This window comes from Oncorhynchus keta, chromosome 2 (genome assembly GCF_023373465.1).
Source record: "Oncorhynchus keta strain PuntledgeMale-10-30-2019 chromosome 2, Oket_V2, whole genome shotgun sequence".
Taxonomy (NCBI): Eukaryota; Metazoa; Chordata; class Actinopteri; order Salmoniformes; family Salmonidae; genus Oncorhynchus; species Oncorhynchus keta.
This window is the reverse complement of record NC_068422.1, coordinates 75241867-75267049: the sequence shown is the minus strand read 5'-3', so window position 1 is coordinate 75267049 and position 25183 is coordinate 75241867. Positions and strand designations below refer to the sequence as shown.

Below are 25183 nucleotides of genomic sequence, written 5' to 3'. Positions count from 1 at the left end.
TTGAATTATTCATGGTAAAAACCATCCACATTAGTTAAACATTTTATTACTAAATAACAAATTATTGGTACAACAAATGTTAATGTAGGAAATAAATGTAAAAACATTAATTCTACAACCAAAAATAAAACAAAGAACAACTTCAGAATCATACAATTCAAGCAAAAACGATTCAAGAAATCCATAGGACTTAATTTCTCTCTCCATAGCTACACAATTCCCCAATATCTACACGACATCAGCAACATCTGGTCAAAAGCAGGTCTCACATCCTCTTTGTCACACTCTTGAATTTCTGGGAGGTCTTATAGAATATGGACTTTTTCCTCTGAACATCCACGAGGTGGAGATTCCCCTCAGAAACACTCCTCATAACTCTTCTGGGCTCGTTCTCCTCTGACCCTAAGGAGAAACACAATGCTTAGATAGAGCCCGTCTCTATGGAGAGCTTCAAATGAAATGTTTTTCCTTTGCAGTGTGAAAAATCCCATCATAAAAAAGTTGTTTATTTTAAATGACAAATGGAATAATAAAACAAATTGCTGTCTAAAACACATCACATCAAAAGCATGCAATCTGATGAGAAACCAAATTCTGCAGTTGTCCAAAAGCCAAACAAAACCCTTCAACATAAAATACATGCCATACGTAACAGGCAGACAAGCGCCTTCATTGTAGATTTAAAAACAGCTTGGTTTTCTAAAAGCTTGTGTCCTTCATAACAGGCATATAAAAAAGCATATTCTGGCCCTGCCCTGAACTTTGTTGCAGCTGACAGATGTAGGCATAAGCTCTGCGTGTAAGCACCACTAATTGAAATGAACATGGGGATTTTAGAGGGGGGAAAAGCCACACATGAATATATTTTATAAATAGTGAATGAAAGCAAACTACACTGTTTCCCTCGGTCACTTCAGGGGAGAAAGACTGGTATTGTTGCACTCACCAGCAAAACGACGCACTCTTAGTGGTCTGCTTGCTACTACTGTGGGGTCCTGCTTTGTGCGCTTGGGTGCTGAAATGATTTCCTGCTCTCTGCTGCTGCTACAGGGGGAGATGGAAACACAAGAGATGAAATGTGTTAATATCTGAGCAGCACAACACTTCCTTCCCTGATCCTTCACTAAGAACAATTTATGTTGAGTATGTCAACCACACCTACCAGTTTATTTTGCGTTTGCCCTGCGCAGCCGAAGTCATGGCCATGTAGGTCTTGCCACGTCGGATGTCTAACAGAGATGGTATCTCCAGTCTGCGGGATACAACAAGTCAGGCAATGTCACTTTCCTTCTCAATATTTGAACAGTCTCTGACATGTGACCAAAACATATAAACAGACTGGAATGAGTAGTGCACTCTGTTACATTAGACAATGCTGAGCTCTCTCACTGCCACTTGCTCGTACCTAAAACTTAAAAGACAAGGCAGCTCAACGTTTAGAAATAAGTACTTGGACGGGCTCGAACCCGAATACAATTTCTGCCAGTCTGTCTCCTGGGACAAAATGTGTAAAATAAAATTATGAATCGTTGTAATAGTAAGAGGCAAAAAAAAAAGAAGAGATTAAGACTTTCTCTGAAAATATATGAATGTGTGCACTGTTTTACGTTGTTCAGCAGCTAATATTAAACTGGACTGTTGAAATGCCGGAGTATGATGACCATCTTTGACACCTTTTGGGGGGTTTGCTCATGTCATTGGCTCGGGGAGCCTGCTGTTGGCTTGGACTCAAGGGGCACGAAGTCTCAGCCTGATGATTGGGGCTACATTGGTAAAGGATGGCAGTAGCGTTGGCAAGAGCTGCTTCATTGTCTCCATCTTCAATGTCAAATGTCATGTTGGGGTCATTGACTGCAGAGTGCTGGAGAGGCAGGAGTGAAGGCCTGTTGAGTGTACTGCTGGCCTCTGGAGTGTAGAGCAGTGGAAACATCCCCTCCTGTCTTAAAACCTCCTGGAGGACCATGGGAACCTGCGCTGAGGCGGAGACAACACTCCCAGGGTTTGGTGGAGACACTGCCAGCTTCCTCCTGGTAGGTTTCTTGGGAATTGGTTCCATCACTGTCACCTGGGCCGCTGGGCCTAGAAAACAACATAAATAGGATTTCTTTTTTTTTTATGAAGAAGCCAAAGAAATTTAAGCCTATACATGATCAAATAAATTGCTATCAAGTTACACAACACACTTCAAGGTCAATTCCATTTCTATATAGTCCAATCCATGTACTGCATATTGACAAGGGGATTTTTTTCAATTCTGGCCTAACTCTACAAATCACAATGGAATTGAAATTGAAAAAAAAAATCTAACATCCACCACCAAGCACTTACATGGAAGTATTCAGTGAGGTAAGACCTTTGGAATGTTGCGGTTATAAAAACGTAAAGGGTTCCATGTTTTACTTGACAGTCACATCTGTTCTACACACATTTATATGGGGGTGTTCTATAGGCTTCTTCCTGAAGAGGGTTCAGGGTTCATCCTGTTCAGCCAGAACACTTTGTTAGTGGTTGGTGAGGTCTTGCTACTTGGTTTACTAGTTTGAGCTCAAGTGCAAGATAAGAATGCATTATCCAGTCTAAATCTCAATAGGCTGTCGGCTTCAGCATGTGGGTATTCACTAACAACATGGCAGTAGTTTGACATAGAAATGTCATACATGGCCCAGGGATGAAAGTTGATTTTATATCCCATGACTGGAGTCTATCTTAGATTGGCAGGAAAACGTTTTGCCTCGAGGTCCACATTGGGATGTCGAAATTCAGAGTGCTACACAGATTTCTTTATGACCGATATGTTTGTCAAAAATAGATTTGCAGTCATGAAAAAAGGCAGTTATTTGAAAATAGATATGTCCATTACAATTTTTCACATACGTTCTATCTAGTCTTAGACATTCAAGTATGGTCTGGAGTGTTTTTATTTTAACACCCCAAATAGTCACCCTCCTGGAGAACTTTAACCCCTGTATGGCCTTACCATCTGTGTTGAAGTACCATACTCATATTTTAAGAAAATAAATCACATCTGAATAGATCTTAGGTGGCACCGGTATAAAAAGACAGTATCACCACCATTGAAAGATGAAGGAATAACCTCTTTGTAAAATACTGAAAGGAGAAGTCCATGTCTGCAGTAGGCCTAATAAGGGTTCTCATCTTTTGGCAGTTGGAGAAGTGTAGAGGTAGCCAAAGAAAGTGAACCTGGTGACCTTTACACAGTGCAGACATTAATCAGGTGTAAGGGAGAAAGGGCCGGGGCACATTCATGCTCACAAATTGAGTTTCACCAGTCCCGACAAGCCCTGCTACTGTGACATGGAAGATGGCTAAGTAGGAGAAAGAAGAAAAGGAATCAAATGAGGCAAAATAAGAATATATTTCGATGTTTCAAAGAAACCAAGACTTAAAGCCCTCAGAACTGCCTCAATTAGTCAGGGCACAGACTCCACAAGGTGCTGAATGCGTTCCACAGGGATGCTGGCCCATGTTGACTCCAATGCTTCCCACAGTTGTGTCAAGTTGGCTTGATGTCCTTTGGGTGGTGGACCATTCTTGATACACACAGGAAACTTGAGTGTGAAAAACCCAGCAGCGTTGCAGTTCTTGACACAAACCGGCGTGCCTGGCACCTACTAACGTACCCTGTTTAAAGGCACTTAAATCTTTTATCTGGCCTATTCACCCCCAATGGCACAGATATACAAGCCATGTCTCAATTGTCTCAAATACTTATTTAACCGGTCTAATCCCATTCATCTACAGTGATTGAAGTGGATTCAATAAGGGACTATAGCTTTCACCTGGATTCACCTAGTCAGTCTGGTCAGTGTTCATTAGGTTTTGTAAACTCAGTGTATATTTCCACACCACGAGGTTGGAATAACTGTTTAATAACAGCTGTTTGAAAAGACAAAAATTGAAGCCTGTTTTAGTGGGATGGAGTTTTGGCCTGCCCTGTGACGTCGCCAGGCGGTAAACTAGTCAATGGACCAATAAGAGTTCCAAACCACTCTGCCAATAACAGCTAGTTTTCCCCTCCCCACTCAGACCACTCCTAGAACAATTCTTGCTTGAGAAATGACTCTTTGCTAAGAAGCTATTTTTGCTTCTTTTTGACATTTATGGAATACAATCACAGTAAGATGACTTAATCGTTATCCAGAAATTATTTGATACAGAGATAAAATCGGTTGCATTTGAACTTTAACCAATCAAGGAAACATAACAAGGCCACATAAAATCCTTATGGAACACAAAGCAAGGAATGAGGGAAAACAACTTATGGCCGACAAAGCAGGAGTGGACATAGGATAAGTTATTTCATGGTATAAGTGGTTCACAATCACTAGCCATAATTGATGACTCACACGCTTAGCAACCTGTCGTATAAAGGATACAGCTACACTGAATGGATCACCATATTAGTCATCAGTGAGGATGAGTCATACACACAACATACTGTTAATTATTGGTCATTTGATCAAGACTAAGATACAACTAACTTTACATACAACTGATTAAATGGGAATAATTGATATAGGCTACACAATACATTTTTAATATACACCAAAGTCGTTTTAATAGAAAACGTGTCTTCCGTTAACCGACCAAAATGTTATGAATAGAACTTTGGAATTTCATTCTGTAATAAGAGCTTAAAACGTATTAACATGAATAAATATGTTTTACGAGAATAGGAAGACTATGATAAAACCTGGCTGAGAATGATGATTGTCACCTAAAGAACATACGTAAGTAGGGTTGTTCGAGTATAAAAGCTGGTGTGTAAGAGTAAAGTGGAGAGCATGTTGCATCAGAGCACGAGGAGGCAGACTCACTTGTTGCAGTGAGACACTGCGGCTGCATCATTTACATGCTGCTGACCACAGCCCTGTGACGCCGCTTCCTACCTACTACATTTTACTGAGGAGGAGGCAATTCCCAGAAATGTGAGCTGTGTGGTGGTGGATTTGACATATCAATTTCCCTACCCACCCCCGCACAGACAAAATAGAACAACCAACTAAATTGTTTAATGTAGAAGCTTTTAAGTGACAATGCTCACATTTTTTAACAACATACTTGTGTATCATAAAAGGGAGGGCGGATATGGAAGATTAATGGACCTATTTATTCATACGAAGAGCAGAAAGCAATATTTAGGAAATTTGAGTCACAGCTCAGATAGCAAGGCAGGATGAGGGGACAGTGATAAATGGTAGCGTTTCTGATGGAGATCTGGCCCGGCAATAAATGGCAGCCAAGTTCTTTCAATCACATATTTTTGGCTTGTAGGATTAATACATGCATGAGGTGCTATTTCTGGTGGAGACAGCACCGTATTAGGGTCGCTTGGCTGCTGCCTCCCTCTTTATCGCTGACGGGGAAGGGGCGTTTACGCTTGCCTTGCCTACCTTATTTTCCCCGCAGTGAATTTGCATTTTCATGAATGAGGTTTGAGCAGCCTGGGTTGGGAGGGCTGGATGCTGGATTGACTGAGTACAAAATATGGAGGGGAGGGGGGCAAGGAGGGAGAGAGTGATCGAGCAGGAAAAAGTAAGACTGGCACATAATGAGGTTGAGAGAGAGAGAGAAGAGTGATTGAAATTGTGTGGGCCATCCTGTGCTGATGGGTGCAAGGCATTGGACTGGTGGGGTGCAGAACCCTATTGAGAGGGTCATGTGTGGTGACCTGCCCTCGTATCCACTTAGAGATTGTGCTATAATGAGAAGGTTGGAAGAGGGAGGATCTCCATACTCAATCATCATCAAGCGCTGATACTAGTTGCACAAACACATAATAAAACAAGGATTTCACACTACACAGGTAACATGACTTGGACAAGATCTTATTTCATATCTAAAGTGTAAATCATAGTCCACAGACACAGAAGCGATAGTCCAGCGTCCCATTGTGACATAGCTACCTGGATCTGAGACCATCTGCTGGGGACACAAAGCCCGAACGCACACCGCCCCACAATTCCCAACCAACTTTCTGGTCTGGTACGCGTCCTCTACTCATTTGAAAGATTTCACAGTTGGCGAAAATGCTTGAGGTGCGCTCAGAATGAGAAAAGTAGGTAAGCCAACGGTCCAATATTCTAGAACACTACAGTGCAAATGTGTACTGGTTTTGGACTATGATAAACCCTTAAGGCCATTCATGTAATGCACAATCACAAAAAGCCACTCTGAAGTAGATAAGACACGCAAAAAAATAAAAAAAGGGCTGGAATTTTGGATGACGGTTATTGGTCAGCCAAATGACCGTGGTCACCGTTATTACAGCTCAAATAGCAAAATAAAATACACACATCTCTTCTGCTCTGCTCCTGACTGCATGTGCTGCTGCCTGTTTGCTACAACACCTTGCTTGTTTCAGCAAGGAGTAAAGTTCTCACATTGAAACAGAGTCAACCGTTCGAATGTCTGGCCGTCCTGTCTTCAGCCAGCCGTTCCACAAAAAAAAAGTTACAACTTACGAGGGTTATTTTATTTTCATGATGGTTAAACAGTAATTGTGCCAGCCCTAGTAAAGTGTTTTTAAAGCCATTTCCTGTTGCGCTGTGGTCGTCTGGTGTTGTTTTCTTTAAAAATGTAGCCAACGTTTCCCACAATGTGTTTCAATCAAGTGTAGAACATCTGTTCAGCAGAAAATATCATTACAGACTATTTGGACGGCCATATTTCACATACTTCCTTATTGTACTTCCCTAAAGGTTTTCCCAGTCCTTTTCTTTCTCTAAAGGGGTCTCAAGTGTTATTTCATTTTCACAAAATATCTTTAGTTCCAGACCAGAAAGTCTGCAGTGCTGCACAACTGGAAATCACATTCTATTTCATGTCGGAATACTTTTTGAAGTTTCTGTAACAGTTTGCCTATTTTATTTTTCCTCGTTTAAGAATCAGTTGAAGTGCCAATTGATATCCCATCATCTCGAGGATGGCAGAAGGGAAATGAAGTTGTTACACTAAATACCAGTGATCAGTGGGAATAAAACAAAAACCACTGTTTATCCACAAATCAATATTACTAATTTCTCACTTCAGTTTGAGCACTGGAGGGGATGTTTAATATTGTCAGTTCATTATTTTAACCATTTCAGTTCTTGTGGTCTTCTGAAACAAGCCTTCTCTGTTAACATCCCATGTTTACACTAGTGAATCCTGAAACCAGTTTTATCACAACTGAAATTGCTGATGAACAATTAACAGCTGAAACAGAGCTTTTACCACAGGAGTGATGACTTTGATGGACATATTTGATCCCCTCGGATTGTCACTATGAAGGATTCCATGTGGCAAGCTGTTAGATTAATGACCAGGTTAGCAGGCCTGAGGGAGAGTAAAGACAGGTTTACCTTTCGATGATGGATTGGGTTGAAGGCGCAGAGAGACTCTCCTCTTATGTTTCTCAGCACCTGAGTGACAGACAACAGTATGTTCAACAACACCGCCTCCTTCATGAATACCATGCCACCCCCGCAGTTATCAGCACAACACACAGCATGACTAGCATCACAGCTCAGCCTGCACAGTTATCAATAGAACAGACACAATCGTGCCTCAGCATTTGGCTGTGGTAAATGTGAATAATCATCATGAACTGTGTAGCAACGTCTGCGATTGTACACTTGCCTGGTTAAAAAAAATGGATAGCCCTTTACACTTGTATCCATCCGTATATGGGTTGAAAATGTCAGCTTTGGACATTGATAAGCTCTTAAATTGGAACAGTACAGTAACATGCTATACGTGACGTCAGAACTCAGGCTCTGCACTTCACAGCTCTGTATGGGATTTGACGCACACGACAAGAAGTTGCCCCAATCCCTCCTGCTTAATTGGGCAACTTTAGAAAATGTTTTGCCTGGGTGAGGGAAATGCTGTAAATTACAAGGACTCTATGTATTTTGAAAGATGTGACACTAAGGATTATAATAAATACTGCTTTGATGGCATACAAGCAAGCCCAACACCCATGAGTCCTAATGTGCACTTCACATTTCCATATCATAAAACTTATGTAATATACATTCTCAACATTTATGATTACTATGTTTGATGTACAGTTACAAGATAACACCATGTTATACCCGGAGTTGTCCGAAACAAATTAGCCTGTTTGTTGTATTGTGAAGAAAATTTGCCGCGAACCAGGCATTTGGATTTACTCATGAATCCATTCCGTGCGCATCAAAATTACAATCTGTTTCTCTGAATTGCTTTGTGAAAGCCTAACACTAAGATCTCATTTGATCATTTTTGCTAGTCATGTTGGCAATAGAACAAGCGCTCAAATTTCACCCACTTGTCCCAGATTGTTAAAAAAACAAAACATAAATTTCAAAATGATCATAAAATCAACAGTGTAATGTTTGGATTCAGTCTTGTGTCAGCTGAACGGTTGGCCTCACCTTTAGTCTAATAATTTCTCCATAATCTCCAAACTGTTCCCTTCTAATTTCTACCATGATTATACATTTCCATATTTTTTCTTTAAGAAACATTTCAATTTAGCTCTTTCCCTATCCAATTCCCACAAGTGTAAGGGGTTAAAGGTTCAATGCAGCCATTTTTAATCAAAATATTAAATCATTTCTGGGTAACAATTAAGTATTGTAAAGTGGCTGTTCCACTGGATGTCATAAGGTGAATGCACCAATTTGTAAGTCGCTCTGGATAAGAGCGTCTGCTAAATGACTTAAATGTAAAATGTAATGTAAAGTACCTTACTGTGATTGTTTTCAATTAAAAATGGTCAAAAAGAAACAAATATTGCTTCTTAGCAAAGCGCAATTTCTCAAGCAAGAAGTTTTCTAGGACTGTCTGGGAGTGGTCTGAATGGAGAAGGGAAAACTAGCTGTTATTGGCAGAGGTTTGGAACGTTTTCTAATTAACTCATTTACCACTTGGTGATGTCACCAGGCAGGCCAAAATGCCACCCCACCAAAACAGACAGACATTTTAGACGGTCTTTTCTTAAACTAAAAATGGGCAGCATCATAATCTTTACAATTTCATAGTGTAAATATATATATATAAAATGCAGGAAATCAGGTTGATTGCACTGGGCATTTAACTAAATGTAGCTTTAAATATATAATAACAGTAGTCTTCAGGATAGTCATTGCAAGGTGAAAACAGAGGGAATAGAACAAACAGACAGGACCTATTGAGATCTGGTATCATACGCTTGTGAAAGGAGGGTCAAATTACAGGATATCACTCAACTACAAGCACAAGTGGACAGGGCCAAAAATACTAAATAAAAGACACAGAGAAACAAGCATGTGACGGGTGCAGGGGGACAGGTGCGGGGTGCACCTGCTAACATATGATGGACAGCAACATAGTAATTAAGTATTGCTGGCCAGCTTTGGTTCACGCTCCATTGTCTCCTAGGGGCTGAATGTCATGAAAGGAGGCCTGATGGCGCACTGGTGCTGGGTTATACAGGGTGTGATAGGACCTGGAGAATGGTGCCTCCCGTGTGTGTAGTTTCCCATGATCAACAGTAAATAGAGCCCAATAGCCCAGGGCCACCAGATATTTCTGTATGGCCACTGGTCACCTGAAAATAAAGCACTACAACAGAGGATTAAACAGTCAACCAGGGGGGTATACTACAAAGCAAGATCAATGGCCAGCTAACTTGCCAAAATATATTTAGATTTTCTAGAAAGAATGGGCATGGTCTAATTAAATCATCAACCAAAAACACATATTGAACTTCAGCTTTCTTAATGAAGCAGTAAGTCAATAGCTTTGTAGTTTACCCCTCAGGGGGAAATGACATGTCATCGTTGTCACTGGGAGTTGAAGCTAAGCCTGCGTTTTTTTTAAACAACATAAGATGTGAAGTCATGACTTACTACTGCAGGGACTGTTTTGATGGGGACAGATGAGGTGTGAAAATGACAGGATAGGTACGAGCTCTGGCCTAAGCCTGGAACCCTCAGCCTGGGTCTCCTCGTCCTTCTGCTCCCCGGCCTTCTCCTGATCGGCCCACACCACACCCCTCTCCCTGAGGACCAGGTGCTCCAGGTCCTGGTTCTCAGCCTCGTCGGCAGCTGTGACCAGGCCCGACCCCCTCAGCGTCCAGTATTGTCTGCTGTAGGCAGGCAGCAGCATGTGCACCATTCTGAACAGAAGAAAGCATGAAACTCAGGCTTAAAAGATGTTCTGTTGAGTCAGTATCACAATCTATAGTGTAATGTTGCCAAAGTGAATTTTGTTGCACATGTATGCAACACCTAGTATAGTATAATTCAAAAGACTAATAGTCTCTATTCACTAATTCATATAAGTAAGCGATAACGACACTGTATATTCTCTGGAGATAATGTATGACACCGGTATGGATGGCACACAGCCATTCATACTCACATAGTAGTGTGAGTCACATGACTCCAATTTTCTTAATATGTCTGTATCTACCTGACCATATTTACCCGTTCATGTAGGATTGAGGCCTGAAGATTCCTTCTAAAACATGTAGCAATATCTGTACAACAGATGTTGTGGAGTATTGGCTCAGATTGACTTAAGTCTACTTGACAGGTCTGAAAAGTATGACAAACCCCTTTAAGACTATCTTATAGTAATATCACTGCATTTCTACTCTCTGTCTTCAGTGGATACAGGTGGATGATTCAACTCTGACACGCAATGCCAGGCTTTTGTTCCAGTCCTGCTGTAGTATACCAGACTCCCGCAATCAGCTGCTCAACAGGAACAAAAGCCTGCACATCCAGTAGCTTCCAGCTGGAGCGTTGGCTTGGCCACATGTTTTACACAGTAAGTGAGGTATTTTTCCACTGTGGTATCACTGGGGTGAAGAGTAACAAATACAACAATGAATATCGGTATGGAAGTCCAAGTTTTGGTATGGTGACAACATTACGTGTTTCATACTAAAAAAGAAAAATGACCTACTTTTTAGTCTGTTTGTTCTCCTGGTCCTGGATGCCGATGAGGTGGGTCATTTGCTCAATGTGCTGCTTGAGGTCCTCGACCTGTAGCTGGAGCCTGTGGCAGCGAAGGTCCTTCTGGAGTACCTGGACAGGAAAGGGGAAAGTGGAAGAGCTGGTGAAATGACCATGAGGGAACATATTGAGTAACCCTGACCACAGCTAGAGAACAAGCTGGCAGGGAGTCATCAGTGACGCACAAGACAATGAGTCTTGAGGGGTTTATTTTGTGCCATGCTTCATCTCTGAGAACCTGTCTTCTGGGTAAAAAAGAAAAAGCTGTCATCCAACTCTGACGTAAAAGAGTATACGAAACGACAGCAGAGAGAACATTTGACAAGCGGATTAATCATTGTTCTGTGCTACTTCCTAGAAGAGGGATGATAAAGCGAAAATAAACATCTACATGGTTTTAGGTAACTGGCTGTGTGAGGGACGCATAAAGATCATTGATCCATTCACCTCAGTCATCCACCAGTGTACAAGAGCAATAAAATAAGCACAGTTCTAATTACCCTGAGAACAGATGGAAGAAAATAAACTGTCACAACTTTGGACGTATTTGCAAAAAATAAATACACACACACACACACACACACACACACACACACACACACACACAGCTCAAAAAACTAAAGGGAACACTAAAATAACACATCCTAGATCTGAATGAAATATTCTTATTAAATACTTTTTTTCTTTAGATAGTTGAATGTGCTGACAACAAAATCACACAAATTATCAACGGAAATCAAATTTATCAACCCACGGAGGTTGATATTGATTTGGAGTCACACTCAAAATTAAAGTGGAAAACCACACTACAGGCTGATCCAACTTTGATGTAATGTCCTTAAAACAAGTCAAAATGAGGCTCAGTAGTGTGTGTGGCCTCCACGTGCCTGTATGACCTCCCTACAACGCCTGGGCATGCTCCTGATGAGGTGGCGGATGGTCTCCTGAGGGATCTCCTCCCAGACTTGGACTAAAGCATCCACCAACTCCTGGACAGTCTGTGGTGCAACGTGGCGTTGGTGGATGGAGCGAGACATGATGTCCCAGATGTGCTCAATTGGATTCAGGTCTGGGGAACAGGCGGGCCAGTCCATAGCATCAATGCCTTCCTCTTGCAGGAACTGCTGACACACTCCAGCCACATGATGTCTAGCATTGTCTTGCATTAGGAGGAACCCAGGGCCAACCGCACCAACATATAGTCTCACAAGGGGTCTGAGGATCTCATCTTGGTACCTAATGGCAGTCAGGCTACCTCAGGTGAGCACATGGAGGGCTGTGCGGCCCCCCAAAGAAATGCCACCCCACACCATGACTGACCCACCTCCAAACCGGTCATGCTGGAGGATGTTGCAGGCAGCAGAACATTCTCCACAGCATCTCCAGACTGTCACATGTGCTCAGTGTTTACCTGCTTTCATCTGTGAAGAGCACAGTGGAGAATTTGCCAATCTTGGGATTCTCTGGCAAATGCCAAACGTCCTGCACGGTGTTGGGCTGTAAGCACAACCCCCAACTGTGGACGTCGGGCCCTCATGGAGTCTGTCTGCTGAAACGGTCAGAAACATGCACATTTGTGGCCTGCTGGATGTCATTTTGCAGGGCTCTGGCAGTGCTCCTCCTTGCACAAAGGCGGAGGTAGCGGTCCTGCTGCTGGGTTGTTGCCCTCCTACGGCCTCCTCCATGTCGCCTGGTGTACTGGCCTGTCTCCTGGTAGCGCCTCCATGCTCTGGACACTACGCTGACAGACACAGCAAACCTTCTTGCCACAGCTCGCATTGATGTGCTATCCTGGATGAGCTGCACTACCTGAGCCACTTGTGTGGGTTGAGACTCCGTCTCATGCTACCACTAGAGTGAAAGCACCGCCAGCGTTCAAAAGTGACCAAAACATCAGCCAGGAAGCATAGGAACTGAGAAGTGGTCTGTGGTCACCACCTGCAGAACCACTCCTTTATTGGGGGTGTCTTGCTAATTGCCTATAATTTCCACCTGTTGTCTATTTCATTTGCACAACAGCATGTGAAATTCATTGTCAATCAGTGTTGCTTCCCAAGTGGACAGTTTGATTTCACAGAAGTGTGATCGACTTGGAGTTACATTGTGTTGTTTAAGTGTTCCCTTTATTTTTTTGAGCAGTATATATATATATATATATATATACATACTTTTAAAGTAGCATAGAGTTAACTTCCTGTGATGCTTTCCCAATTCTCTCTGGGAGATGAAAAAATGACATTAAAAAGGGATAGTTCACCTTAACTATAAGTAGAACCATTTCTATGTATAACTAGCAATTAGTTTATTATATGGATCTTATCCAGAGATTCAGCAACCAAAAAGAAGGCTTATAGTTTAGGTAGCTTACAATTAAGCAGCATTGTCAATAAATCTTCACAATCCCTCCTGGATTTTGTGAGGATTTTCTGTGATATTTGCGGGAAACAATGCACTGACAAGGAAAAAAATGTGTTGAGACGTGTGGCTTGATTGAACCATATAAATGTGCATGATTGTTTAAAATTGACCTACACCTACAGTTGAAGTCAGAAGGTTACATACACCTAGGTTGGAGTCATTAAAAATAGTTTCTCAACCACTCCACAAATTTCTTAACAAAGTATAGTTTTGGCAAGTCGGTTAGGACATTTACTTTGTGGATGACAAGTAATTTTTCCAACAATTGTTTACAGACAGGTTATTTCACTGTATCACAATTCCAGTGGGTCTGCATACACTAAGTTGACTGTGCCTTTAAACAGCTTGGAAAATTCCATAAAATTGTGTCATGGCTTTAGAAGCTACCTGTGGATGTATTTCAAGGCCTACCTTCAAACTCAGTGCCTCTTTGGTTGACATCATGGGAAAATTAAAAGAAATCAGCCAAGACCCCAGAAAATAAATTGTAAACCTCCACCAGTCTGGTTCATCCTTGGGATCAATTTCCAAACGCCTGAAGGTACCACGTTCATCTGTACAAACAATAATATGCAAGTATAAACACCATGGGACCACGCAGCCATCATACCACTCAGGAAGGAGACGCGTTTTGTCTCCTAGAGACGAACATACTTGGTGCAAAAAGTGCAAATCAATCCTAGAACAACAGCAAGGGACCTTGTGAAGATGCTGGAGGAAACAGGTACTAAAGTATCTATATCCACAGTAAAAACAAGTCCTATATCGACATAACCTGAAAGGCTGCTCAGCAAGGAGCACTGCTCCAAAACCGTCACAAAAAAGCCACACTACGGTTTGCAACTACACAAGGGGACAAAGATCGTACTTTTTGGAAAATGTAGTCTGGTCTGATGAAACAAAAATAGAACAGTTTGGCCAGAATGACCATGGTTATGTTTGTAGGAAAAAGGGGGAGGCTTGCAAGCCGAAGAACACCATCCAAACCGTGAAGCAAGGGGGTGGCAGCATCATGCTGTGGGGGTGCTTTTCTGCAGGAGGGACTGGTGCACGTCACAAAATAGATGGCACCATGAGGCAGGGAAATTATGTGGATACATTGAACCAATATCAGTCAGAAAGTTAAAGCTGGGTCACAAATGATTCTTCCAAATGCACAATGACCCCAAGCATACTTCCAAAGTTGTGGCAAAATGGCTTAAGGACAACAAAGTCAAGGTATTGGAGTGGCCATCACAAAGCCCTGACCTCAATCCTATAGAACATTTCTGGGCAGAACTAAAAAAGCACGTGCGAGCAAGGAGGCCTACAAACCCAACTCAGTTACACCGGCTTTGTCAGGAGAAATGGGCCACAATTTACCCCAATGGCCTAAAGATCTCCCTCTGCAACTGGATCCTGGACTTCCGAATGGGCCGCCCCCAGGTGGTAAGGATAGGCAACAACACATCTGCCAAGCTGATCCTCAACACTGGGGCCCCTCAGGGGTGCGTGCTTAGTCCCCTCCTGTTCACCTACGACTGCGTGACCAAGCATGACTCCAACACCATCATTAAGTTCTGACAACACAACAGTGGTAGATCACTACAACGATGGCCAGCCTAAAGGGAGGTCAGAGACATGGCAGTGTGGTGCCAGGACAAGCACCTCTCCCTCAACGTGAGCAAGACAAAGTAGCTGATCGTGGACTACAGGAAAAGGAAGGGCGAACAGGACCCCATTCACATCGACGGGGCTATATTGGATCTGGTCAAGAGTATCAAGTTCCTTGGTGTCCGCAATCACAACAAACTATCATGATCCAAACACACCAAGAAAGTCATAAAGAGGGCACGACAATGCCTTTTCCCCATCGGGAGACAGAATGAGTTGGCATGGGTCCCCAGATCCTCAAAAAGTTCTACAGCTGCACCATCGAGAGCTGCATGGCATCCGACCGAAGGCGCTACAGAGGGTAGTGAGCATGGCCCAGTACATCACTGGGGCCAAGCTTCCTGCCATCCAGGACCCATATATTAGGCAGTGTCAGAGGAAGGCCCCCCCCCCCCAAAAAAAAAATTGTCCAAGACTCCAGTCACCAAAGTCAAGACTGTTCTCTCTGCTATTGCACAGCAAGCAGTACCGGAGCTCCACGTCTTGGTCCAAAAGACTCCTTAACAGCTTCTACCCCCAAGCCATAAGACTGCTCAACATTTCAGCAAATGGCCACCTTCAATGGCTCAGACACAAGAGGCATGTGGCAGGGTCTACAGTCAATCACGGACTACAAGAAGAAACCCAGCCCAGTCACGGACCAGGATGTCTTGCTCCCAGGCAGACTAAATAACTTTTTTGCCCGCTTTGAGGACAGTACAGTGCCACTGACACGGCCTGCAACGAAAACATGCAGTCTCTCCTTCACTGCAGCCGAGGTGAGTAAGACATTTAAACGTGTTAACCCTCGCAAGGCTGCAGGCCCAGACAGCATCCCCAGCCGCGCCCTCAGAGCATGCGCAGAGACCAGCTGGCCGGTGTGTTTACGGACATATTCAATCAATCCCTATACCAGTCTGCTGTTCCCACATGCTTCAAGAGGGCCACCATTGTTCATGTTCCCAAGAAAGCTAAGGTAACTGAGCTAAACGACTACCGCCCCGTAGCACTCACTTCCGTCATCATGAAGTGCTTTGAGAGACTAGTCAAGGACCATATCACCTCCACCCTACCTGACACCCTAGACCCACTCCAATTTGCTTACCGCCCAAACAGGTCCACAGACGATGCAATCTCAACCACACTGCATACTGCCCTAACCCACCTGGACAAGAGGAATACCTGTGAGAATGCTGTTCATCGACTACAGCTCGGCATTTAACACCATAGTACCCTCCAAGCTCGTCATCAAGCTCGAGACCCTGGGTCTCGACCCCGCCCTGTGCAACTGGGTACTGGACTTCCTGACGGGCCGCCCCCAGGTGGTGAGGGTAGGCAACAACATCTCCTCCCCGCTGATCCTCAACACGGGGGCCCCACAAGGGTGCGTTCTGAGCCCTCTCCTGTACTCTCTGTTCACCCACGACTGCGTGGCCACGCACGCCTCCAACTCAATCATCAAGTTTGCGGACGACACAACAGTGGTAGGCTTGATTACCAACAACGACGAGACGGCCTACAGGGAGGAGGTGAGGGCCCTCGGAGTGTGGTGTCAGGAAAATAACCTCACACTCAACGTCAACAAAACTAAGGAGATGATTGTGGACTTCAGGAAACAGCAGAGGGAACACCCCCCTATCCACATCGATGGAACAGTAGTGGAGAGGGTAGCAAGTTTTTAAGTTCGGCATACACATCACAGACAAACTGAATTGGTCCACTCACACTGACAGCGTCGTGAAGAAGGCACAGCAGCGCCTCTTCAACCTCAGGAGGCTGAAGAAATTCAGCCTGTCACCAAAAGCACTCACAAACTTCTACAGATGCACAATCGAGAGCATCCTGGCGGGCTGTATCACCGCCTGGTACGGCAACTGCTCCGCCCTCAACCGTAAGGCTCTCCAGAGGGTAGTGAGGTCTGCACAACGCATCACCGGGGGCAAACTACCTGCCCTCCAGGACACCTACACCACCCGATGTTACAGGAAGGCCATAAAGATCATCAAGGACATCAACCACCCGAACCACTGCCTGTTCACCCCGCTATCATCCAGAAGGCGAGGTCAGTACAGGTGCATCAAAGCTGGGACCGAGAGACTGAAAAACAGCTTCTATCTCAAGGCCATCAGACTGTTAAACAGCCACCACTAACATTGAGTGGCTGCTGCCAACACACTGTCATTGACAATGACCCAACTCAGCCATTTAATAATGGGAATTGATGGGAAATGATGTAAATATATCACTAGCCACTTTAAACAATGCTACCTTATATAATGTTACTTACCCTACATTATTCATCTCATATGCATACGTATATACTGTACTCTACATCATCGACTGCATCCTTATGTAATACATGTATCACTAGCCACTTTAACTTTGTTTACTTTGTCTACATACTCATCTCATATGTATATACTGTACTCGATACCATCTACTGTATGCTGCTCTGTAACATCACTCATTCATATATCCTTATGTACATATTCCTTATCCCCTTACACTGTGTATAAGACAGTAGTTTTGGAATTGTTAGTTAGATTACTTGTTGGTTATCACTGCATTGTCGGAACTAGAAGCACAAGCATTTCGCTACACTCGCATTAACATCTGCTAACCATGTGTATGTGACAAATAAAATTTGATTTGATTTGGACTATTTACATTGACTGACCCCTGCCCCCATCCTTTTGTTTTTACACTGCTGCTACTCACTGTCTATTTCCTACTGTATGCAGTCACTTTCCCCCTACCTACATGGACAAATTAGCTGGACTAACCTTTGCCCCTGCACGTATATGTGTATATATATATATATATATATATATATAACTAGGCAAGTCAGTTAAGAACTAATTCTTATTTTCTTATTTTCAATGACGGCCTAGGAACAGTGGGTTAACTGCCTGTTCAGGGGCAGAACGACACATTTTTGCCTTGTCAGCTCGGGGATTTGAACTTGCAACCTTCCGGTTACCAGTCCAACATTCTAACCACTAGGCTACCCTGCCGCCCCGTATATAGCCTATTTAATGTTATTTTATTGTGTTACTTTTTTATTTTATTCAATAAATCTTTCTTGAACCGCATTGTTGGTTAAGGGCTTGTAAGTAAGCACTTCACAGTAAGGACTACACCTGTTGTATTCAGTGGATATGACAAATGCAGTTCAAATCAAATTGTGAGCCCTCTTTTTGTACTGCGGTGATGGGTCAGCTTTGTGATAACATTGCAATGTTTTTACTGTTTTATGCAGAAATAGTGCAGTGATTTGTCAAATTTGCAAGCCCTCACATAATATGCAGGGAATTGTTGATTTAGCAACAACAACAAAAAATACGATCACGGAATCCCGGAGAGACCATCTTCCTCTACATTTCCCCTACCAGTACATGAACAAAATAACCCATATATCACACCACTAATACCACCCCTGGGTCAAGTGATTCCATATCTCCTGACCCCTCCAGCAGTTGCCTCACCACTGGTGGCTGGGAGTCCTGTCCCAGTAGCTTCATGTCATTCTCCACGCGGTGCAGCAAGCCGTTGTTCTCAAGGAAGCGCAGCTCAGCCTCCTCCAGCCTCTTGCGGATGTGCTGCTGCTGTGTGAGCAGGGAAGCCAGCTTGCGCTCATGTTTGCAGGTGGCCTATTCAACAACAGAGCCTGTCAGATTGGGATACGACAACGGAGTGTATGCACTTTAAAACATCCATCTATCACTGGTACATCATAAAAGACATGCTCCTTCTGGGACCATTTTCTGGCTAAAACAACATGGTGATAAGCAGGGCCTTTTTCAGACCTTCTCAGTCTTGTCTTTGGCACTGAAGAGCTGGGCCTGCTGGTTGCACTCCTCGCTGTGGCGCTGACGTAACTCGTTCTCCTTCAGCTGGCGCTCCAGAACAAGGTGCTCCCTCCTGATCCGAGTACGGCTGGAGAAAATGCTCTGTAGGGACTCTGACACCCTGTCCAGAAAAAGGGGCAACAAGCCAGTTATTGTTAAATGGAGTCTTTGCTTAATAATGGAGGGCAAATATTTATAAAAATTAAAAAGGTTTCAGTGTTTGCCCGTCCTCAAGTAAAAATCCAATGTCATGTTATTGTACAACTCAACAGGTTGAACAGTGTTCAAATCAGGCAGTTGCCCTGGATCACCAAGGCAGAGGCCTTGCAACAATGTCTCATTATAGTAAAGGAAGAGCGGTATGCAGGTAAATAAATAAACAGACAGTGGAGAGCAGCCGCTGAGATGTGACTGCAATCTCCAATGTAACCCCTGTGACGTAGGAGCCGCCGTGGCCTTGCCAGACTGATGAATTTTTTATTGTGTGAGAAGCATGCTGCCTCTCTTCAGAGCCTCACATTGTGCGAGTTGTGAATTCTGATGCCGGTGAATGAAATGCGTGGGAATGAGACTCATTCAGCTTTCCACCCCCCCGCCCCCCTTCCCTCTCTCCCTTTTTAAACAGATGCCACTGCAGCCCTTAGAGGGGACTGAAGGAAGGACATTTTTAGCTAATATCGATATATTGTGTAGCTTAATTTACGTGGCTCACAGCTGCCCCTATCAAAAATGCAGAGCAAACTCTCCACCCACCAGGTCCTTGGGCTTTGTACTTTTCCCTCAACATTATAAATTATCTATGGATTTCAATTAAAGTCTACAAGTTTAAAGAACAACACTCAAGTGTGGTGCATATTATGCATAACAGAACTTGTATTACTATATAAATACAAGTTTTGCCTTTTGGTTGTTGCATGCACATTGGCACAAGAAATAAGTGCTTACTTGTGAATTTCTGTTTGGTTCTGACTGGAGATGGCATTAGAGCCTCCAGGAACAAGAGGGTCCATCTTCCTCTCCTCATATTCTTTCAACTTCTTCTTCAATTGAACGATCTGAAATGGCATAAACCATTGATACATTTCACATTTTATGTCCACACCTTTTCTGACCATAAAGGCCTCCAGTCTGTGTAGTAGAGATGGGTGCTTCATCTTATATTACCTCTTCTTGCTGCCTCTCACATATCACTGCATACTGGCCGATGTGACTGTCCAAGCTGACAACATTCCTCTTGAGCTAAAGGACAGGTAGATGCATGTACAAATGCATGGAGGGAGAAAGAGAGGCATTACAAACAGAAATATTGTAAGAAATGCAATGTAGTACAAGTTTCACTGTCAAAACCACCTCTGAACTTATTTTTGGTTTTTAAAAACAGAGTTTATTACAAACGAAGGTACACTAAGGAGAGCACGGCCAAAGAGGCCTAAGTAAATCCTATAACATTGTTGGGATGGGTGAGTAGTTTACTGACCGATGACTTGATCTCTTTGGCCCTGTTGGCGTATTTCAGTGTGTTGTGGGTGTCGTCATAAGATTTGGAGGAGGGGCTAATGTTGGCGATCATGACCGTCCTGCAGTTCCCGCCAAGAGAATCTTTAAGGAGTCGTGTTAGCTTGCTGTCCCTGTATGGTATGTGGGCTTTCTTACTCTGCTAAAATAAATAAAGAAAAAACAACATTAGCCGAGAAGAGTAAAAGTGCAAAACAGGAAATGGTTATGCCTACACATTCAGGTTTGAGGTGGGGAAAGGTCTGAAAAACCTCACTGGACATTAACACTTTTATTTATTTATATAAATTAATTCCAACTTGCTTGCGTTAAAATGGAATTGACCACAGTCCTATGACCCTTTGGGACTCAAGGCATACAGAAAATGCCCAGTGACAACACACAAATAAGGCTGTATAGGGGGGCATTTTAGAATAGTCAAATACACTGAATGTACAAAACATTAAGAACACCTGCTCTTTCCATGACTGACTGACCAGGTGAATCTAGGTGAAAGCTATTATCCCTTATTGATGTCACTTGTTAAATCCACTTCAAATCAGCGTAGATGAAGGTGATGAGACAGGTTAAATAATTATTTTTAAGCTTTGAGACAATTGAGAGATGGATTGTGTATGTGTGCCATTCAAAGGGTGACTGGGCAAGGCAAAATATTTAGGTGCCTTTGAACGAGGTATGGTAGAAGGTGCCAGGCACACCAGTTTGTGTCAAGAATTGCAACACGGCAGGGTTTTACATGCGCAACAGTTTCCAGTGTGTATCAAGAATGGTCCACCACCCAAAGAACATCCAGCAACTGTGGGAAGCATTGGAGTCAACATGGGCCAGCATCCCCGTGGAACGCTTTCGACACCTTGTGGAGTCCATGCCCTGACAAATTGAGGCTGTTCTGAGAGCAAAATGGGGGGTGCATATATTAGGACGGTATTCTTAATGTTTTGTATATACACATTCTTATTGGCAGACGGTAACTATTTGTTTCCATAAAAACGCCCAAGCACATTATCTTCTGCTGGTGTGAATGTGACATGTCTGAATTCAGCCTGGCTTCACTAATGGCACAGATGCGTCTTGAGTACATTACATCTGTTCAGGTGAGTCACAGTCGCATGGAGATTCAAATGGCAGGAATTACCAGGAACTTGCAGAGGAAAAGTGATCTGCAATGGGCTGGGGGCTGCCCAGCTGTTCTCCCTGGCCGAAACCTACATCTGGAACCAGGAAACCCTTATATTTCCAGCTGATCCTATGGGAGCCTAAAGTTTGAAGCTTAAAGGAGGTTGTCCCAATTAAGCAGAGTGAGTATTTTCGCCAGAGCAGGATTTACAATGTATAGAGTAACAGCCTGAGAGAGAGGAAATGGGCCAATGGAGAAAACCACAAAGGCTAAATATGCAACTGCAATTCATGGCCATGGGACCAGTCCAAGCTGGGACATCAAGGTGCCATTCCCTAAAACGAACAACGGTGCCATAAAAATAAACAAAACAAAAAATGTCAGTACAGAGGTGGCATGTTTGTGCAGCATTTCCTAAATGCAAGTGGCCTGCTTGTGGAATCCCCAGAGACAGTGGTAAACAGAGACGACTCATTTACATTACATTTACATTACATTACGACTCAGTGACAGGTTAATGTATGCAACTTGAATGAAATATTTTCCCAAATACTTGGCTTGCTAACAGACCCAGCAATGCTCCTTGAATCACAGGGAGCTGCTCACTTTTTTCTGGCAACGATTGAGCAGGGGAGTATTGCTGCCAGTAGGATGTAAAATTGCAATCAATTAAACAAAATGAAGACAGAATAAATTAGACTAGACCGACCTAAATATCGACAACAAGAAAAAACATTATCTTAAAAAATGCAGTGTGACCACAGAAATCAACTGGCAGAGAAAATGAATGACAGCAAGGTATAACCCTAACACCATTCACTGGCGGGATAAACATAAGAAATCAGTTGTAACACCAGGGTAGTGGGTTCAATTACCGGGACCACCCACAAATAAAATGTATGCACACGTGACTAAGTTGCTTTGGATAAAAGTGTGTGTGTGGGGGAATGAATTCAATAGTTTAAAATGACTAAACCAAATGGAAACTGTGTAGAAAAGATAATGATCCTACATTCATGCGGTTTCTTGACTGTGTCCAGCTCGCTTAAAATCCCAAAAATGAAAGCCAGACAATCTGGGAGCATTGAAAATTCCAAAAATGATAGTGCTCCATCTATCTATCTTTAGCCAATTTTGATGGCAAGGAAATAGAAGTTTCAGTGCATCCCTCTGGACTTTGAACACCGAATGCAGCCCCCAGGACAAAATTAGTTTGACACACCGGTCATAGTGTTAAATCTAGACATAAGTTTGTGTATTCTCAGTGGTGAGGAAGCAGCACCAAGGCCTGCTAAACATTGTTTACGAGTCACACAGAAATGCCCCTGGGTTTTATTGTCAAAAGATCAACCAGCATTATGAATTATATTGTATTCTATGAGCAGAAACATTTCCTTTGAATAATTTAAGGTCCTATTCAATGAGAAACATGCATCAAGATGCTTTACACATACCTTAGGGTCAGCCAGAGCGTTGATGACATTTCCCAGGGCAAGGAGTGAACGGTTGATGTTAGCTCCTTCCCGTTGACGTGCTCCCTTTGCATTGGTGGCACTTGCTCGCTCGGAGCCAGCGAGGTCAATCAGGCTCATTTTGGCCACACGGACATTTGGATTAAGGCTAGCCGTCCTGTCCTGTTGCTTCAAGTAAATCTAGTGGGACAAGAACACCAACAATTTCATCTTCACCTGTCCAGTGACTGCAGTGGGTAAACCTGAAAGACACAACGTCTGGTAAAGGAGGAAAGGTAGATGACGCCACTCCATTGAAATAGTCTACCTGAAATACAGCATGGGACCGTGACGAGGTGGCATTCATGTCAGTGGGGTGCTGCGTTCTATTCCGATTGCCATAATCCAAAGCTTCAAGGATGTGCTCAGCAGACTTAGGCTACAAAAGAGGTCACATGAATACTTTTAAACAAATAAAACAAGAACACATAAATCAAAAAGAGATGTAAAAAAGAAAAACTACAACACACCTGACAGACACAACAAATAACCTGTTGATCACTAACCTGGTGCAGAGTAAGGCCTTGGATAACCACTCCTTTCGAGGGGTCCTCCCTCACTGCAAGAGGGCCCACATTAGCCAAGAGGTCCCGGATCTGCTCATTATAGACCTGCATACCAGTTATGACAAAAACTTGACTGATTTCTATTGACAATTTAAATCCTGATTGTTCATTAATAAAATCTGTTTCTTTAATTCCCAGGAAGATATTTCCTTGAATTATGTGTAAATGTATTAATTGAAAAATCAGACAGACAAAATCAAAGAGTTACCTCAAGATAAGAAAATGCTACATCAAATATTTTCTCTTCCTTGACTTGATCCATTCGGTTAAAGAGCTCCGTCATGGTGCGATACATCACACCCGGGTCATTGCTTGAGCCCAACATGGTGTGTGTCTTGCCTGCTCCTGTTGCGCCATAAGCAAAGACTGCAACATTTCAGAGAAGGATTAGTAATTAAACATGATCAAAACTTCCACCCAAATTAAAATAAATCAGATTTTGGTAGGTTTAAATGTAACACTAAATGTATTGGAATTTAACTGCTAAATAGAGTACAAAGATATAGGCTACTGTAGCATACTAATTACTATTTCTAAAATGGGCCTCTGTACTATGACATTCATTTAAATTGAGCTATTTGAAACACTGTTTACACAAAGTCCGTCTCAATGTGCACATAGCCATAGGCCTACTAATCAAACGGTGTAGTCCTGTAAAGATTAGTAAGCTTAGGCCTATTGTATTACCTGTACAGTTAAAGCCATTCAACACTCCATCAAGTATCCTTTTAGTGGTGTTCTCAAAGATATCCACCTGAGAAGAATCCTCCCCAAAAACATGATCAAAGACAAATTTCAGGTCCTTATTGGCTCTCTTGTTGACATCTCTGTTTCGAACTCTTGGTCCCCCGAAAGATGTCATTTGCTGTTCCTTGGGGTCAAATATTAGCATGTGGTTGTCCACAACTTGGACCACATTCCTGAAGTTCTCGCACTTCTCATTGTCGTTAGTTGGCCGAACACGAACAACCACTTTGACATGGCTGCACACGTCCATGACTCTTCTTATTGTGTATTGATCTAGTTGAGAGATCAAAAGGAAGATGCTTTAGCTGACTAAACTCCAAGGTGAAAGATGTTTCTGATATACTCCAATGGAATGGCGCAGAGGCCAGGCTTTATGGAATTGGGCGTGGCCAGATGTAATAACATAGCTAGCTACTTGCATTCGACAACATTACATTTTAAGCAGTGAACATATACAAATATGTTGTTACATAAAGAACAGGGCGACTTGAATGTCTCGTGTATTCGTCGCCCGTAGTGCCTTGTTGTGGCTAGCTAACATTAGCAGTCAACAAAGAGCCATATAAGCTCACCTCCGAGCGAAAACAGCAAGTGCTGCGAGTTGTAAAATACATCGTAAAGATTACTTTTGCTCTGGAGCGAAGGATAATACACCCACAGCTTACCTTAGACTCTAATTGTCTCACATTTGCAATTGCGGCTTGTTAGCAAGTAACGTTAAGCCACCGCTACTTTTTCTCCCAAGACGAGCGCGTCTTTTCAAAAACAAGCCCCCTCTTCCTTCGCAACAGCTGATTGGCTATGCACCTTGAGTGACGTTGGTGAGCTTGGTGTTGCC

The 25183-nt window shown here is 43.0% G+C and overlaps 1 protein-coding gene across 2 annotated transcripts; it reads right to left on the bottom strand.

Moving 5' to 3' along the window:
• On the bottom strand, nucleotides 1–25167 carry LOC118360198 (kinesin-like protein KIF18A). 2 transcript variants are annotated; one of them, XM_035739456.2, is made up of 18 exons: nucleotides 25011–25167; nucleotides 24286–24618; nucleotides 23807–23964; nucleotides 23539–23643; nucleotides 23301–23411; nucleotides 22976–23173; nucleotides 20367–20543; nucleotides 20054–20128; nucleotides 19835–19944; nucleotides 18848–19010; nucleotides 18527–18691; nucleotides 10942–11063; nucleotides 9879–10147; nucleotides 7365–7424; nucleotides 1674–2079; nucleotides 1163–1252; nucleotides 947–1044; nucleotides 1–402 (listed from the first exon to the last, which is right to left on the bottom strand). In XM_035739456.2, the coding sequence occupies exons 2-18, from the start codon at nucleotides 24593–24595 to the stop codon at nucleotides 266–268; spliced, it is 2754 nt and encodes a 917-aa protein (XP_035595349.1). In that variant the 5' UTR covers nucleotides 24596–24618; nucleotides 25011–25167; the 3' UTR covers nucleotides 1–265. The 2 variants fall into 2 exon arrangements, with proteins under 2 accessions (XP_035595349.1, XP_035595340.1); XM_035739447.2 differs by having other exon boundaries at nucleotides 27–402; nucleotides 20367–20546; nucleotides 25011–25166.
• Between the last annotated feature and the right edge of the window lie 16 nt (nucleotides 25168–25183).

Coding starts and splice junctions, on each gene's coding strand:
- LOC118360198 (XM_035739447.2), bottom strand. CDS start 24,595: ATGGACGTGTGCAGCCATGTCAAAGTGGTTGTTCGTGTTCGGCCAACT. Junction 10,148..10,941: donor GAGAACAAACAGACTAAAAA/GTAGGTCATTTT, acceptor TCTTCTGTTCAG/AATGGTGCACATGCTGCTGC. Junction 403..946: donor AAGAGTGCGTCGTTTTGCTG/GTGAGTGCAACA, acceptor GTTTCTCCTTAG/GGTCAGAGGAGAACGAGCCC.